The sequence below is a fragment of the Lolium perenne genome, chromosome 7 (assembly GCF_019359855.2).
Source record: "Lolium perenne isolate Kyuss_39 chromosome 7, Kyuss_2.0, whole genome shotgun sequence".
Taxonomy (NCBI): Eukaryota; Viridiplantae; Streptophyta; class Magnoliopsida; order Poales; family Poaceae; genus Lolium; species Lolium perenne.
In genome coordinates this window covers 236,645,871-236,663,663 of record NC_067250.2, presented here as the reverse complement: position 1 = coordinate 236,663,663, position 17,793 = coordinate 236,645,871, and the positions used below count along the sequence as shown (strand labels likewise).

General features: G+C 41.4%; 2 protein-coding genes and 1 pseudogene across 2 annotated transcripts; all 3 read right to left on the bottom strand.

Annotated features, from left to right (window-relative positions):
- Positions 1–491: 491 nt before the first annotated feature.
- LOC127315518 (probable calcium-binding protein CML24) lies at positions 492–1,124 on the bottom strand (annotated as a pseudogene).
- A 415-nt stretch (positions 1,125–1,539) lies between these two features.
- LOC127312149 (uncharacterized) lies at positions 1,540–3,052 on the bottom strand. Its single transcript, XM_051342609.2, has 3 exons — positions 2,848–3,052; positions 2,632–2,759; positions 1,540–2,371 (listed from the first exon to the last, which is right to left on the bottom strand). The coding sequence occupies exons 1-3, from the start codon at positions 3,009–3,011 to the stop codon at positions 1,869–1,871; spliced, it is 795 nt and encodes a 264-aa protein (XP_051198569.1). The 5' UTR covers positions 3,012–3,052; the 3' UTR covers positions 1,540–1,868.
- Positions 3,053–9,417: 6,365 nt separating this feature from the next.
- Positions 9,418–10,880, bottom strand: LOC127312148 (uncharacterized). Its single transcript, XM_051342608.1, has 2 exons — positions 9,815–10,880; positions 9,418–9,739 (listed from the first exon to the last, which is right to left on the bottom strand). The coding sequence occupies exons 1-2, from the start codon at positions 10,862–10,864 to the stop codon at positions 9,524–9,526; spliced, it is 1,266 nt and encodes a 421-aa protein (XP_051198568.1). The 5' UTR covers positions 10,865–10,880; the 3' UTR covers positions 9,418–9,523.
- Positions 10,881–17,793: the final 6,913 nt, after the last annotated feature.

Sequence of the window (17,793 nt, the reverse complement as noted above, 5' to 3'; positions counted from 1 at the left end):
CGTCCCTTCACTGCTGGTGTCAGCCAATCACCTGCATAGGGTTGTTTCGTCTTCCCCCGCACACCCCTACCATTGATGTACCGAACTGATGGCACGAACGCCTCCGCTGACCCGTCGTACCGAGCGCTGGCATACCAGTCGTGATGCAGGTGTTTTGCAGCCTCCCGTGATCCTCCTCGGACAAGTAAACATGAAAACATCACCCGGCTAGCAGCATGATACATATGCATGAACTCGTTGTCGCCATGCACATGCACATCAAGATGCATCTAACATGTGGTTCGATTGGCATGCAGGGGCGTCGTACTACTAATCATCCTTATCCTGGTCCTGCACAACCTGTGCATACAAATCACTTTAAAATCATACACTATTATCTTTTTTTTGCGAAGGACTCATACTCAATTTAATTTGCTGAGTGTATGGTTGTATGCCTGGGATACCATTAATTAGCTGATTCCTACGCGAACAATGGATGTTCTTCAAGCGCCCTAGATGGTGTTCCCTACGTACATCATGCACTTGAACTTGCCGAAGTCGACGCCGTCGCCATCACGGCCGACATTGCAGATCATCTTGCACACGGTGGCATGGTTGCTGCCCTGGGAGAGTCCCAACTTCTTGAGCACCTCTTGCAGCTCGGCGGCCGAAATGAACCTACCACCATATGTCCATGTCGAACACCTGGAATGTCTCCCTCATCGCTTACTCATCCCACCGCCAGCGGCCGCCTTGCCGTCCTCGGTCACGTCATACAACGCATCGTCAAGGGCGTGGTGGAGGAATGTGGAGTCCTCGAACCGAAGACCTACCATGCCCTCGTGGACATACACACCCATGGTGGTGGTCAGGCCAGTGTGGCCCGCGATGAGACCGAGCGAGTTGAGCGCCTGCGCCAGCTTGTCCATCGTGATCTCTCCGCCGTTGTTGTTGTCAAACAGATCAAACACACGCCAGAGACGGATTGTGTTCATGCCGCAGTTGCAGAGTTGGAACAATGACGTAGCAGCACCAGCACCAGCATCGCCACCACATGTGGGGAGCGACAGGTTTACAGCCGCCGCGACGCTCTGCTCCGTGTGTCGTATGCACAGTAGCTCTTTAAAAGTATATGAGAAAACCATCCGTGATTGAGTTGATATATCTGCTGCCGAATACATGATTTTTTTTTTTTTTTGAATGAGGTGATATTTGTTATGGAAAATAAGGAAATACTTGGCTTGATTGACGTGATACTTTTTGATGAAAAGAAGAAATTTAGGTATATTAATTTATTTGTTGATGATAGCCTTCCAAATTTAGGAAAGATTGATTGGAAATATATCAGTAGCTTTCCTTTTACCCAGGATTTCCCACGTTTAAATATAGGCAAAGATATCCGACGGTGGGCATGAATCAAATGTTAAGTGAAGATGTTGAACGGTCATGATTTCTTCAATGTTTGATGTCAAAGTGCACACCATCCCAACTCTAATATAATAGTAAAGACAAGTAAATACCGAGAAAAACAAATGCATCTAACAAATAACTCCACCGACATTGAGAATAATACAAAGATTTCCAACCAAATCTAGAAGTTCTGCTGGTACAGCACATAGCCTGGGAACCACTTGACCAGAATACCAGGATACACTACTGAGTTGAACACTACCAGGGATAAACAACTGACTCGGAAAACTACCAGGGATGGAAAAGCCTGAACCTTATGAGCAGGATTCCTTCAAACAGACAGTGGTGCATGCAAGCATCGACCAGGGCTGAGGTCTGAATCAATTTCTTTGCCTAGCAACAATACGTCCAGCACAACTGAAGCTACTTCGCAGAGAACAGCTAAAGGCCCAGATCACCTTTGCACCATGGCAACAAGTTCAGGACGAGCTTGGCGGCTTCTTGTCTTCCTCTCTGCCACTAGCTTCTGCCTGGCCAAGACCTGGCCCTATCATCTCCCCTCGCATTGCAACTACAACAGCGCCTTCACGTTGCATCTCTTGGATGAGATGTTCGATTCTCGGATTTCCCTGAACCACAAAACCGAACACTGCTCCTGTAGGAACCGCCAAGTTCGAGAGGATCTGTCCATGGTGTGCAGACGTTGTAGCATTCATGGTAGGATCTCTAGCAGGACTCGGCGTGTTGACTCGAGCTGACAAGGGATTCTGGTCCAGCTCCATTTCTTCCGGAGCTTCAGGTTCAGTGTCTGTGTTTAACCGTGCAACGCTGTGACCCTCCTTGTCTACACTGGAATGTGATTCCTGTTGTTTTCCCATCTCATCCTCACAACGGCCTTTGCCATGTTGCTTCGGTTCCACTGTGGCAACATTAATTTTTCTACGCTTGAACACTGCCCACAGGTAGGGTTTCCCTTGGAAGGCTGCAAGTGAAGAAGAGAGCATAGTAAAACACTTAACCGATGAGCCCAATATACACTGTAGTGAAAATCATACTGATTTATGAGAAATTAAATTATTTCTTAAAAATGATTAGTATGGCCACAATTGAATACAAATACTGCTAGAAATCAGGTACAACACATTTTCTGCGTCAATTATATTTTCAGACAAGAACAGAAGAAATTAGGTACAGCGCATTTTCTGTGACAATTATATTTTCAGACAAGAACAGAATACATACTTTGGTGTTGCTCAGGCAGTAGAATGGAAGGAAATATCAGCATCTCAGCTTCGCCAATAACAGCTTGTAAGACTACATTATTCTCCACAACTTCCTTAACTAGTTGCTCCAGGTCTGCATCTTCTTGCCTAACGATAAAAGTCAGAACTGTTAGATTCTAAATAATGAAATAGATAAGAGGCAATGCGATTATATATTAGAGAGTAAGCAAGGCACCTCATTTTGCAGGCCAAGAAATACAAGGCAATGTTGTCATCAGTGGGCCTTGATGCCTCAAAGCTCTTAGGCCAAGCCTCCAACATAGGAAGCTCTGTTACTACAATCTCTTGCTGCAAGGATTCTGCCAAGTTCCACACGGCCTCACAGCATTTGGTTGACATATGTGCAGCCAATGAAACATCTTTTTTGGTACTTCTCTTAATGATTCCACTGTTGAATAAACAACAACAACAACAACAACAAAAATTAGCATAAAGGGAAGAATATATCTATCTCATGACAATGGGAAACGAAAAGATATGTTTTACCTCCAAACGGGTTCATCTATGGGCAGCGAACCATACTGTTGAAGCTTCATAGATTCCGACAGAAATGGAGTAGAGACTTTGATAGAAGAATCCTTCACAACGCCCGTTCGTGTAGTCAATCCAGCAGTGCCAATCTCAACACTTACTAGATTTTCATCACCATCATCATCGTCTTCATAATCATTGAGAATAAGTCTTCTCCTTCTATTTTGTGGCCTGCAGTTCTCGGGATCTTCACTATCATCATCCTCATGTGTCTCATGGTTCTCTTCCAACAATGGTTCCAACCACTTTCTCTTAAGCTTGTTGGCACCAATTCCTCCATGCTCCAAAAGGTCATTATTAAGCTTTCTACCATCAACTTGAAAGTGCTCGCCCATTGATTCCGCATGTTGCTCCTTGTTAGTGATCATGCGTGATACCTTGACAACATGACCGATCCCAATGTTGTCTTGGTTACCCTTCAACTTTAAGCTAAGATTTGGAGTTTCTAGCATCGTCGAGATATCCTGTTTTTGAGCCTCACCGTATACCATTTGTGCGGCAATCCTTGAGTTGCCAAAAATGGATGAGTGGTGTGATTCTTTTGAATTGCCAAGCAAGGAATTTGGGTAAACCTTCAACACCAAGGAAGATCCGTTATTAAGACTAGAGGGCCGAGACTTATATGACTCATTGTCCCCCCGCGAAGGAACCAAGCCATTGTTTGGCTTCTTAATATTCATTGGCAGAGATACCGTGACATTGCTTGGCCTCGACGAAGGAGATCTAGGCATATTGGTAGTTTTTGCCTTAGAGGAACATGTCCTCAGCTTCTCAATATTCTTCAATCGAAGGGCACCACCATTTGAATTCTTGTTCACGGAATCCACGCCATTCACCGGCCTCAAGGAAGATGACCTAGATTTATCAATCATCCCAATGCTTGGACTTGGACAAGACTTTGCAGTTCTTTGACAAGAAGCTACACCATTGTTTGGCTTTAAGGAAGAGGGCCTAGACATCTCGGAGTTCTTTCGGACAATCCTTGATGAAGAATACATGGATTTCTCATTATTTGCATGCGAAGATTTCATTCCATTGCTTGGTCTTAGGGATGTCTTTTCAGTGATCTTTCGAACAATCCTTAAGGGCATCGATTTCTCGATACTCTCATGAGAAGACTTCATTCCATTGCTTGGTCTAGAGGAACATGCCAAGTTATTTGTCCGAGGCACTACCGTACCATGGCTAGCATCCCTTTTTGAAAATTTATCATCACCATGTCTAATACCATTGTCATATGCATTTGTCGTCGATACGATATAACATTCACGAGTTCTGTTTAGCTGTTTGAGGCTCTTTTTCATGAGTTCGGTTCTTTCCTTCTTCCTAGAGAACTTGCGCAAGCCTGGACCAAAGTCAAAGCCACCATAGTTTCTCCTATTTCCTCGGATAGCCTTCATGGTAGCAAAACACAAATGTAGAAAGCCACAAGTTTGTCCAAACAATATCTACAAAAGAAATATACGGTAATTATTCTATAGAAGATAAATTATCTATAGATAATGGAAAAAAATGCAAGCCTCTATTAGATGGCTTAAAATATAAGATATTTTGTTAGAGGCAATACGAAAAATGGGTAATTTAGAGATGTGATAGACAAAATGGAATAGATTTCGCATTGATGAAGTTTTGCTTTGTCAAAATATTTTTAGTTAAGGCCATGCATTCCAAAATATAACAATCTTTACAATAAGGTCACATGTATGTCAATATTTAACACTCTATACTATGAGGGCCCTCACAATATGTGAGAGTTTGTTAATTCTTCTCACTCCAATTTAGGTGTCGCACACACATTCCAATGTCCAACTTTGACCATTCATTTAACTACCAAAATAAATGTCACATACTATTAAAATTATATCTTTGAACTCATTCACAAAAATATTTAAATGTACAATTTTTAAGACAAATACCTATATATATCAATAATTCATATTTATTATTTTGGTTAAAGGAAAACAAGGAAAATGTGGGTGCTACCTAAATAGGAAAGGAGTGAGTATTTCACAAAACATTATCCTATTCTTCATCTACTATGTGCAAAATTAGCTTATGGGTCGAGCTATTGCCCTTGACTTTAAATGGAACATTATATTACAAGGTTTAAAACCATCACAAAGCTAAAACATGACAGATTACAAAGTTTAAAACCATCACAAAGCTAAAACATGACCCAAGTAGATAGCATGGAAAAAGATGACAACCTCTCATTAAGTTATATTTATATAGAAATATCCTAATTATGTCTCCCTATAATAACCATACCATCCAATCCTAAGCCAAATCTTGTCATTTGGAAATAATACATAAACCTAGAAAAATGAAAAAAAAAATCTTGTGTGCTCTAGACATAATATTTAATAACCAAATTTTTCTTTACTTCTAATTTACATGTAGAAAAAATCAAATATTTGATAAAATATTTTCTATCTTAAATAAAATGGTTGATGTGGTTTGTTAATAGAAACATTCAATAAACAATTTACTCACAAATTCAAATTATTTGAAATATGATCAACATGGTTTCTATAAAAATGTGTACATTTACAACTAAGATGGAGTTGTAGAATTGGAAATCAACTTTTGAAACTGGGAGGAAAAACATTTTAATTTTCTTAAAAAAATAATCAAAAAATTGCACCTATATGACAATATTATGTGTGCAAGTTTTGTGTAAAAAATAACATTTTTTGTGAGTTGTGTAAAAAAGAAAAAAAATGTCTCATGAAGAGGTTTCTTTAAGCACCGAATTTTTTCTTTTTTGCACGACACACAAAATGTCAATTTTCCACGAAATGGTTTTCTGAACACATATGATGTCAAGATGTACACGTCTATTTTTGTTCAGGATCTTTTGACATTTTTAACCGCGCTTAAAAGACATTTCAAAAACCATGAATATGCTCACGCAGTGCCAAAACTCCTTGTCCACTTGTAGAATGCTATATCTTCCTACATGCTTTATCAAACAATTATAAATTTTGACCAAGAAGAAAGCTAGAACTCAAATAATTTGTATCGATAGAGTTAATGTTAGTGTACTACAATGTGATTGAAAATGACATTAACAATTTATACTCCCTCAATTATCTTTTACTCTACATGCTATAAATTTTAAGACCAATTAGCAAGTCATTTAATATTACTACTACTACTACCAATCCAAGCTACATTAAAATTAATACTCCCAACTCCTCCCAACCAAAAAACTTCTCTGCACCTTGATTAGATCTACACACCTTTGACTAATATTGTTGATTACAAAGCTTGATTAGATCTACGCACCTTGATTAGATCTACGCACCTTTGAACATATTGTTGATTACAAAGCTAAAATATTGACTAATATGAAATAAAATTTTGGTCTAAAATTGTGTAGACTAAAATAGAAAGGAGGGAGTATGTTGTAAATAATTGAATGTAATTCTACAAGCATCGATGTTATATCTAACTCTTAGTCAAAATAACGAGTATAAAACATGCAAATCTCAACAATAAGAGTCACTTTTTAAGGCCTCGGAAACACAACAAAAACATATACTTACATGAGGGTACATACACTGAGAAACCCTCAAAACAATGCTGTTTCCTATAAATTAGGGCACACATGCCTGGTTGTCTAAAAAAAATTATACCTCAAACCAGTAATACCTCAACTATGGAAAGCACAAACAAGCACAACATTAGAATCCATCTATGTCAAACGAGTAATTGCTCACGGCTTGTGGTAGTGCAGCCTCCGCATCGGTTGTGGCTAATTAGGCAAGTCCTATGCAAGCGTCCAGTAGTAAATCACGTGTCGCACAGTCCATGAACTACGTGTTATAAATCATGAATTTGTCTGAGCGGCCTCTGTTTCAGATCTAGCATGTGTTTCGATAAAGAACGCAATCGTGTTCGTATGTGCATGAGTGCGTCCTGGTAATCTAAAAAAAAAACTATTTCCGATCTGATCCAATAACAGCAGCTTCCTTCTACATCTAATAGTAGTCTAGACTATGAAACCAGATAACCACCAACTAAAAAAGCCTTTCAGCAGTCAGACAAGTCACCCAAACATAACTGAGCACGGCCATAGCAAGCGCATGCACGTTTCAGCCACAAGCCCACAACAAACTCACAGTCTTATAGGCAATAGCTCGTGAGAAGAGCAGATAAACAGGGGAGAAGGCGCACTAGCGATTGACTGAGAAAAAGAGCATACCTTGCAGCCGTCTTGTCCAAAAACTGCTCTAGTCCGGCAACGAAGAAACGGCGGTTTCGCGCCCAATCTCCTTGTCCTCGATAAGAAACTCCTACCACAACCCGAACAACTCCCAACTCCTCCCAACCGAAAAACTTCTCTGCACCTTGATTAGATCTATGCAGAAACTCGCCGAGAACTCGCACTCGAGGACAAGATCGATGCAAGAACTATCGGAGAACTCGCACTCGCCGACGCCGCCGAAGGACGGAACCCGCGCGACCTCCCGGCGGCTAGAAAAACCCTAGCGAAACCTCAACGCAGAGCTAGCAGAGGAAGAGAAAACAATCGTGGAGGAGAGCCGAGGCGCGGCCGCATCGTTTATATAAGCGGTAACAGCGCGTGCCGCAGCCGGAGACCGAGGCGGAAAGGAATTAATCGGGAAACGGAACGCGGTGAAAACGGAAGGGCTATCGATTTGTTTCTCCAATCCGGCGTCGATACCGCCTCGGCGTCCACTGGGATTCCGGATGGGAATCGGTGCCGTTCTGATTTGCCGTAAATGACTGCGCCGTAGTGGAGGTGAGGGCAGCTGATTTACCGGGGCGCCTCACACGTACTGTGCATGCACAGCCGAGGAAACTGCACCAGCGCCTGAGCTCGAGCCCTGCACGTCCATTTTTATCGGAGCCAACAGCGAATGCAGCTTTTGGCTACAGAGGCAATACGACAAGCTAGTTTGTCCCTCCGTATCCAACAATAGCACATCTGTAAGTTTGAGTCGTGCCAAACACATAGTATCACCTAGTAACTCACAGGGCCGGTCCTGAGATTTTTGGGGCCCGGGGCGAAACTACAATCGAGGGCCCTTGAGATAACACTAGATGCATTATCAATACATCCATATATGAAATGTTCACATAAATCGTACTCCCTCCTTCTCAGGGCTTAAGGCGTGAGATTTTTTCTGAATTTTCGTCAGGGCTTAAGGCGTGAGGCGTTAGCGATTGATTTCCTTCCGAAAATACCCCTGCGATAACGAGAGCGGACGTCTTCGTCGTCCTCGACTCCTGCGCGCACGCCTTCGTCCTCCTCGTCTCCTGCGCATAGCAGTTACTGCCGCCGCCTCCCAGCCCCTTAAGATCATGGCGCCTCCCAATCCTGTGGTGGTTCAGATCATCTCCCCAGCGCTCGCCCACTTCTTCTTCCCCGTTCTGCCATCCTTCTCCACGACCGTTCGAGAGGGCGCCAGCATTCATGGCGGTGGTTCCAGGCCGCGTGGTGGGGTGGGAGCTCGTGGTCCTGGCGGCTGCGTTGTTGCTCTCCCACGGCGTCCGCGCGATGGAGGAGGGCGGTGGTTCCAGTAGTGGCATGTGCAGCGACCTGCCCATGATCGGCCATGGAGGAACCGTGCCTAGGGTTGAGGGCGTGCAAACCCTAGACTTGGAGGAATACATCATGGAGGATACCAGATTCATGGGGGAACACATCATTAACATGGAGGTACGTTTTGTACTGTACATCGTGGAGGATGATTCATGGGGATACCAGATTGGTTTTGTACTGTACATCATGGGAGAGTATATGTTGAAGAACACATGCTAATTTTGTTCAAATTTTATATGCAGTGGCATACTAATTTGCAGACTACTTTCGATGAGTGGCTCCCCACCCTAGACAATGAACTTGTTCTTCAAGATGGAGTTGACATGATGAATGATGGAGTAGAAATTGTTGCGGAGATGGACGGTGTAGAAGATATTGCTCCGGAGATGGAAGAAGCCCATGATGTTCATGTTGAAGATAATGCTTCTGTGATGGAAGGAATAGAAGGTGATGATGTGGAGATGGTTGGAGAAGAAGTGCATCAGTATGATTTGCTCACAGCCGGTGAGCAAGTAATATTTGATGTTATGTTCGATATTTATCATCCGAACTTCTATCTTGATGACAATGGCTTGTACTGTTTCCGTGAGGAGTAGAGAAAATAAGGATTATGTAATGAAATATTTGGACATTGTGGTATGATGAGATTGTAATGCAAAACTGATTAGTACCATGGCATAGCAATGTTCATGCATCACTTAGATATTTCATGCCATTACAAATTGAAGATTCTTGGCCATTGGACTCTCTACATGATAAACTCTCTAGCGGCGTTTACAATAGCGGGATCAACATGGAGCACTTGAGGAAGAATCTGTAATCTCTCTAGAACCCCCTTCCTCATGTGAGGGATCTTGTACCGGTGCTCTCCCATAAGCTTCATGACCTCCACCATGCACGTTTGATGTGTCAAGAAGACACGATTGCTCCTCTCAGCTGGGTACTCATTCCATGCTTGTTGTACCTTCATTAGAATGCTACGATTAGTAAAAAATAATAATTGAAATGATGCTAGTAAAACCATTTAAAATCTCTTTACCTTCATGAGAATGTCAAGAATAGAAGTTGGTGATTTTTTTTGAAACAACGATTGGAGAGCGGCGAATAAACCCAAATCAAGAATATTTGTATCCGGAGAGTTTGGAGGTTGACAAACTAGTCTAATGTCCCAACCACCTGCAGCAGCCGCTTCTAAAAATTCGGGATCATTTGGCGACACATGAGTCTTGGCGTTATCTTGTTGAATGAATATTGGGCTCCAACGATCCTCCAACGGCCACTTCTCCTTGATAGCGGGCAAGACTTTTTCAATAAGGAACTCTCGGCTAACAGCTCGTGTAACATTCCTCGTTTTAGTTTCCATTGTTCCCCTAGGGCGGTTGTCACTACGACGTTCCGCCGGCTTCTCGGTCACAAAAGGGAACATACCAATTTTACCATCAAAAATACAATTGCCATCCTCATCAAACCGTGGTCTCCCCACAACACATAGAAACATGACCTTCTCAATGTAATTCTTGCTTTGACATGATCGGTATGGTTCTTCCTCTTCATTGGCCAAATAATAATTTTGAGAACCTTTGGTTCTGTAAAACCATTTTTCATCCATGTGGACGACGTTGTATGAGCCTTGGAACTTAGGATCCACACTATCCGGGTCTAGCCTACTGAGTGCATACCGAACCCTTTCTTTCTTGTTGTCATCCGTGATGCGAGGTTTGATGGCATTTGAGTGCCTCCTAAATTCCTTCTCCTTGAACCTCCTGTGCAAAGTGGATATCGACATGTTCAGCTCAAAAGCTAGGTCCTTCAAAGTTGTTCTCTTGGATGGTGGAATTTGCATGATGGCTGCGGGATCAACTTCAACTCTTTTACACCAACAATTCAAAGGCTTCTTGTTACAAACATTCTCAATACCCTCAAGATGATCAAACCATACACGTTGCACAACTCGCAATGGTACCATAAACTGTGCCGCCACTTCCTTTGTTACACCAAAACTCAAGACGTCTGGCTTTGTTTTACGCAAAAGGGCTGCAAGAATAATTCTTTTGTCCTCATCACTATAAACCCTACGGACGTTCACCATTCGTCCTAATGGCACAACTGCAAAAAAAACCAGTAGCATAAAATTATTCCAAATCAAATGGACCATGCATCTGAAACAGTAGTATAACAAGTGCTTGTAAAACAGTAGCATTACCAACATTATAAAGTAGCAAATTTTCATGAGTTGATCTTAGAAAATTTTAAAAACAGTAGAATGATCAACATGATATAACATGATCTATTAATCTGTAAACTTAGAATTTCAATTCTCAAAAACAGTAGCAGATGGACATGATCTATTATTCTGTTAATCTGAAAATTTTGATTCTAAAAAAAATGATCAAACTCGACATGATCTACTAATATGCAAAACGGACATGATTCTGAAAACAGCAAACTGTGAACAGTGTACATGCAAACAGTGAACAGTGTACATGCAAACGAACAGTACCTGCACCATCTCTATCTTCTCCTCCGTTCTGCTCAGCTTCCTGATCTTGCCCATCGGTCTCCTGGTCATGGCCACCATCGGCACCTCCACGGCCACCGCGTCCCCTCCCAGGAGCTCCACGCCCACGAGCGCCTCGTCCTGCTGCTCCGCGCCCAGGAGCTCCGCGTCCACGGTCACCTCGCCCTGCTGCTCCGCGTCCACGGTCACCTCGTCCTGCAGCTCCACGCCCACGACCGCCTCGTCCAGCAGCTCCGCGCCCAGCACGTCCACGGGCTCGTGCGACGACGGAGGGACTAGTGAACATGAAGACGCCATCGAAGAGAGGGAAGGGCACGAGGTGAGCCTCGCCGTCACCTCCCTCATGGCCAGTACCGTTGCCGCTAGAGGCGCCCGTGAACTGTGCGCCACGGCGAGCTCCGTCGCAGCTTCCATCGCCTGCGAACTGTGCGCCACGGCGAGCTCCGTCGCAGCTTCCATCGCCTGCGAACTGTGCGCCACGGCGAGCTCCGTCGCCCGCAAACTGTGCTCCGTTCCCTCCAGAGCTCTGTGTGCCACGGCGAGCTGCAGCACTGCTCGACTCGCCCACGTACAGCGGGCCACGCCCTAGACCGCCACTGCCTGAATCATCCATGTTCCACCTCTGAGCTGATCGCAGACCAGTGAGGCCAAGAGTACGCCATCCTCGACCGTTCCCCCCTCCTGCGGATGAATTCATGTCCAACATGCGCCGTCTCTGATCGTCATTGCTATCATCATCTGCTCAAAAAAACAGGAACTTGTAAGAACCGAAACAAGTTGTCTCCACCTCAAATAACAGAACGAATCAAACAAAAATCTTTACCTTCGTCACTGTCCACCCCAAAGAAAAAATCTCCTGCAAGTTCCCTAGCCTCCCCATCGAAATCATCAAGATCATCCCAGTCTATGGGCTCGTTCAGGTCCAGCTGCGCCATGATTTGAGGAAGAACCAGAAGAAGGACTAGAGGAAGGGGACAATGAACACAGCAACCATGGCGGCAAGCTCTTATAGGTCGTCCAAAATTTCGATGGGGATTTCAAACCATGGCGCCAAGACCCCATCTCCTCATCTGATCTCGATCTCAACCGTGAAAATTGGGGAGGATCCGTGGCACAAAGATGTGCCCAATGGATGCTCATGTATTCCCCCTCCGGTTGGCTAGCAAGATTTCCCATGGATCCGCCTCTCCATCAATGGAGGTCGTGTACAGGAGAGAGAGAGGGGGCAGGGTCGAGAAAGTAGACGGCGCGATGGGAAACCGAAGAGGCCGCGTGAAGAGTAGAGAGAATTAAGGAGGTGATGCATGCAGGGGTAGGAAAGGAAAGTTTCCCAAATTTTCTCTCCTGGCTAACGAATCTTGAAGTCTCCTTAATAAGTGTGCAGAAAATCTCACGTCTTAAGCCCTGAGAAGGAGGGAGTACTAAAAAAGCCACATTAAACTTCGCACATAATTACTTTTTATACTATGTACATTTGAAGTTCTATATGTTAGAATATATTTCTACGCTAGTTCAAAATAAAAGATGTTTGACTGATGAAAATTTAGTACTTCAATGAGTTTGGTGCACATGAAAATAGTTCTTCTCACGGTGGATCCTAAATTCACTTGTCAATGATCAGAACAACATGAATTGCGGCATGTTCAACCACATGAATTTGGGTACTCAAACTTCATGCAAAGTTTTTTTCACTCTTCAGAGTCTCTTCATTTGTAAATCTACGTACAAGAAAAGGTTTTAAAACAGTTTGAATAAAGCTACAATTGTCAAATTACTCGATGAATGAGAACGGGAACTACGTACTAACGTAGGTGACTACTTATTTCAATGGTTAAGCACACAGTCAGTAAAATCATCCAATACCTTTTCTAATAGCTGGTTCATTGTGCGTCCTCTCCACGTCAGAGAGTCCGGCCGATGCACTATTGCACTAAGATGAGACGCGTAGCTACATAGGTCGTGGTGGCCTCTCTACGGCGACCGTCGAGCTCCATCCGGTGTCTAAGGGAAGACAAGTCGTATATGGGGAAAATAGTCTTCTCTTATTTCATGAGAGATCATCCCTTAGCTAAGGGAAGACAATCTTCTCTTTGTTCATTCTCTCTCCTCCAACTAAGCAAAATCCTACGTGGCAGCCGTAAGGAAAGGCTGACGTCACCCCATTGTACAAGCCCTAAGATGATGAAATTTCCAGCTGCAAAAGCAAACAAAACATTCCTTTTGTCACAGCTAAAATGGTGATATATATATATATACAGAGAGAGAGAGAGACGATGCAACAATTGATAACCCGATTGGGGGGGTATATATAGCATACAACGACAACACATATCTTCTGTAACAAGAATAGGCTGCATGAGTTATCTCCTAGCTAGATAACGTTAGAGATATAAACAACCTAACAAACTAACTGAAGATCAATTCAGCTAACAGAATGGTCTGCCTTTCAAATGAGGCCCCAACGCTCACCACCTTATAGAAGTTTCTGTTTTTGTGACAAATAATCACCTAACTTGTAAAGAATGTTATTGTTAAGAGAAAGATATAGAGTATAAACAACAGTCAACAATGTAAAAATCCGAAAAAATGTGTGATAAATTATACTATTTTGAAAACTATAATCGTAGACAACAAAAAAATGTAGATAAACCGTTCACCGTTTGTGTGGCAATCCAGTTGCCAGAAATGGATGAGTGGTGTGATTCTTTTGAAATGCCAAACATGGAAGATTCGTTACTAATACGAGAGGGCCGAGACTTATACGACTCATTGTTCCCCGCAAAGGAACCAAGCCATTGTTTGGCTTCTTAATATTCATTGGCGGACAAACCATGCCATCGCTTGGTTTCGAGGAAGGAGATCTAGGATATCGGTATTTTTTGATTGAGAGGCTTCACCACTGTTTAGCCTAAAGGAACATATCTTCGGCTTCTCAATATTCTCAATCGAAGGGCACGCCTATTTGTATTCTTGTTCACAAAATCCATGTCATTGACCAGCCTCAAGGATGACCTAGATTTATCTGTACCATTCCACAAACAAATCATCCCAATGTTTGGACTTGGACAAGACTTGACAGTTCTCCGAGAAGAAGCTACACCATTGTTTGGCTTTAAGGAAGAGGGCCTAGACATTTATGGTTTTATTTCAGATAATCCTTGAGGAACAAGACAGGGATTTCTCCGTATTCTCATGCGGAGATTTCATTCCATTGCTTCGTCTTGGGGAGCATGTCTTCGTAGTGTTCTTTCGAACAATCCTTCATGGCATGGATTTCTCGATACTCTCATGGGAAGATTTAATTCCATTGCTTCATCTAGAGGAACATGCCAAGTTATTTGTCTGAGGCACTACTGTAACATGGCTAGTATCCCTTTTTGAAAAAGTATCATCACCTTGTCTAATACCATTGTTATATGTGTTTGTTGTCAATACCATATAACACTCACAAGTTCTCTTTAGCTGTTTGAGGCTCTTTTTCATGAGTTTAGTTATTTCCTTTTTCATGGAGAGCTTGCGCAAGCCTGGACCAAAGTCAAATTCAGCATAGTTTCTCATCTTTCCTCGAAAAGCCTTCATGATAGCAAAAAAAAACAATGTAGAATGCCACAAATGTGTCCAAAAAAATTCTAGAAAATAAACATACGGTAATTAATCCATAGAAGATAAATTATTTATAGATAATGAAAAAATGCTAGCCTCTAATAGATGGCTTAAAATATAAGATATTTTGTGATAGGCAATACAAAAAATTGATTATTTCAACCAAATATTTTATGAGATGTGATTCACAATATGGAATAGATTTCGCATTGACGAAGTTTTGTCAAAATACTTTAAGTTAAGGCCATGTATGCCAAAGTATAACACTCTTTATCATAAGGGCACAGGTATGTCAAAATATAACACTCTGTACTATAAGGGCACATGTATGTCAAAATATAACATTCTTTACTATGAGGGCACTCATAAATTGCCCTATATGAGAGTTTGTTTACTCCCTCAGTCCAATTTAGGTGTTGCACACACATTCCAATGTCCAACTTTGAACATTGATTTAACTACCAAAATAGATGCCACATACTATTAAAATTATATCTTTGAACTCATATTGACAAAAAAATTGAGTGATACATTATTATGAAAATTACTTATATATTAATAATTCGTAGTTATTTTTGGGTAAAAGGAAAATAAGGAATACAACTTTTGGCCACAGAGGCAGTGCTACATGCCTAGTCTGTCTCTCGGATCCAACAACAGCATCTGTAATCTTGAGTCATGCCAAACACATATCATCTAGTAACCCATGATCTTGGGGCATTCTGATTATTAATATAAAATTTACACCGTAGGGGATTCCTCTATGGTAAAGGTGTTCAAAAAAAACCATGATCTTAAATTTTTTTCTACTATGAGAAGATGAAATTTCCTGCTTCAAAAGCAAACAAAGCAAATTTTAATAGTGGTGTGGTGCTTATCGAGAACGAGAGTGTTCACAGCTAAAAAAGTGATATACTCTTATGGAATGTTCTACCTTTCAAATGAAGCCCCAATATTCACCAACTTATAAAAGTTTATGTGTTTGTGGGAAATAATCACCTAACTTGTAAAGAAAATTATTGTTAAGAGAAAGATGCTTAGAGTATAAACAACAGTCAACAATGTAACATTCTAAATAATGTGTGCTCAACTTAAATGTATACTACTTTGAAAAATATAATCATAGAAAATAAAAAATTAAGTAGATAAACCTGCGTTTAGCGTATTTTCATCGTGAACTAATAAAAATCTACCAAAGCATCCCTTTGTAGGAAAATATGGTCTCTACTGAAATAACACCAAATGTAATAATTGATATGGGTGATATGAACCCATGAATAACAAATTGTGCATTCAATTATCATACTGAAATATATAAAAATAGTAAATAATGTATGAACACAGAAGAGGGTAAGAATAGTAAAAAAGGGAAAAGGTCTTAAAAATAAGTAAGGAACGTATGAAACTAGAATGAAGAAGTATCCATAATAATGAAAAAAGGGAATAAACAGAGGAAGTAAAAAATAGAGGTAGGAGAAAAGAAGTTACACATATAAAATATAAGAAAGCGAAAAGGAAAATTTAGTAAAAAGATAGTTAAACTAGCCAGGACATGCAGGCACATGGTATTAACTCCCTCCCAATCTTATTCCCCTAATACTTCCCATACTAATTAGTACAAAGAGAGAGAGAGAGAGAGAGAGAGAGAGAGATTATGGTGTGAATTTGTTAATAGTGGGCACCCGTGATTGATTATCAGGGCATGTACAATGGAGTGACGTCAGCCTTCACTTGCGCTTGCCACATTGAATTTCTACTTAGTTGGATGATAGAGAAGGAAGAAAGATAAGGTTGCTAAGAGATGATCTCTTATGAGATACGAGAATACTATTTTCCCCATTGTACGACTTGTCTTCCTTTAGCCACGCAATTTCCTATTAAAAATAATTAATTCTCATTTGTTGCAAGGGATGAAAATAAGGGATAATGCGTTGTATCCCTAATATTTATCGTCTTCTATAGATAACGTAGATTACTAAGAGAAGACGTGTCTTCTCTACCATTGCACATGCCCTGTCTTCTCTACCATTGCACATGCCCTTATAGTGTTGAGTGGGAGGTATGTGCGATTAACGAGGAGTCAGCGAAAGGAAGGGGTAGAAAACTAAAGGAGGAGTTAGAGATTTATTAAGGGTAATAATGGAAACTAATATTTGTACGTGGCTCTCCTTAATCGTAGCGCTAGTATTTTTACGCTTTTTTTCATAGGAACGAAGGAAGTATAATGAATGGAGCTGAAAAACCGAAAGCATAGAAGAACAATATAAAATTTTGATAAAACTATAGAGAACATATGCGCTCCCTTCGTCCCAAAAAAGAACAATACCGCTCTAGTGCTATCGATAATGCTAGAAAGGAACATTATTTTCAGGATGCATATAGTATTTGTCTTCAAGGATAATACCGCTCCAGTGCTATCGACAATCAAATATTTGAGATTTAACCCTTTTTTTGTGCGCGATCGGTTTGTTTGTTTAACCTTTTTAAAGATATGAACAATTCTCAGTTACGATCTTTTTTCAGGTTTGAACATTTTCCAAGTTTGATTTTTTTTACATATGAACTGTTTAATCTGAACAATTCTCAAGTTTGAACTTTTCAAATATTTGAACATTTTCCAAAACTAAACAATTATTAAATATTATCTTCTTAAAAATTTGAACATCTTTTAAAATATGTGAAAACCGGAATAGTTGGAAAATTCAAAATATACCCCAGGCGCAAACAACGACTAGATTAAATGGGCAAGCCCAGCCCAGTAGGTGCTCACACCCTAATGCATGCTACGAGCATGGTATAGGACTATAGGAGCTCCCCAATAGTGGGAAGCCCTATTCATGACCCATTGTGTGCAGCCCTAGTGCACCCTCACACGGGTGCTCGATGTGGGCTGACTT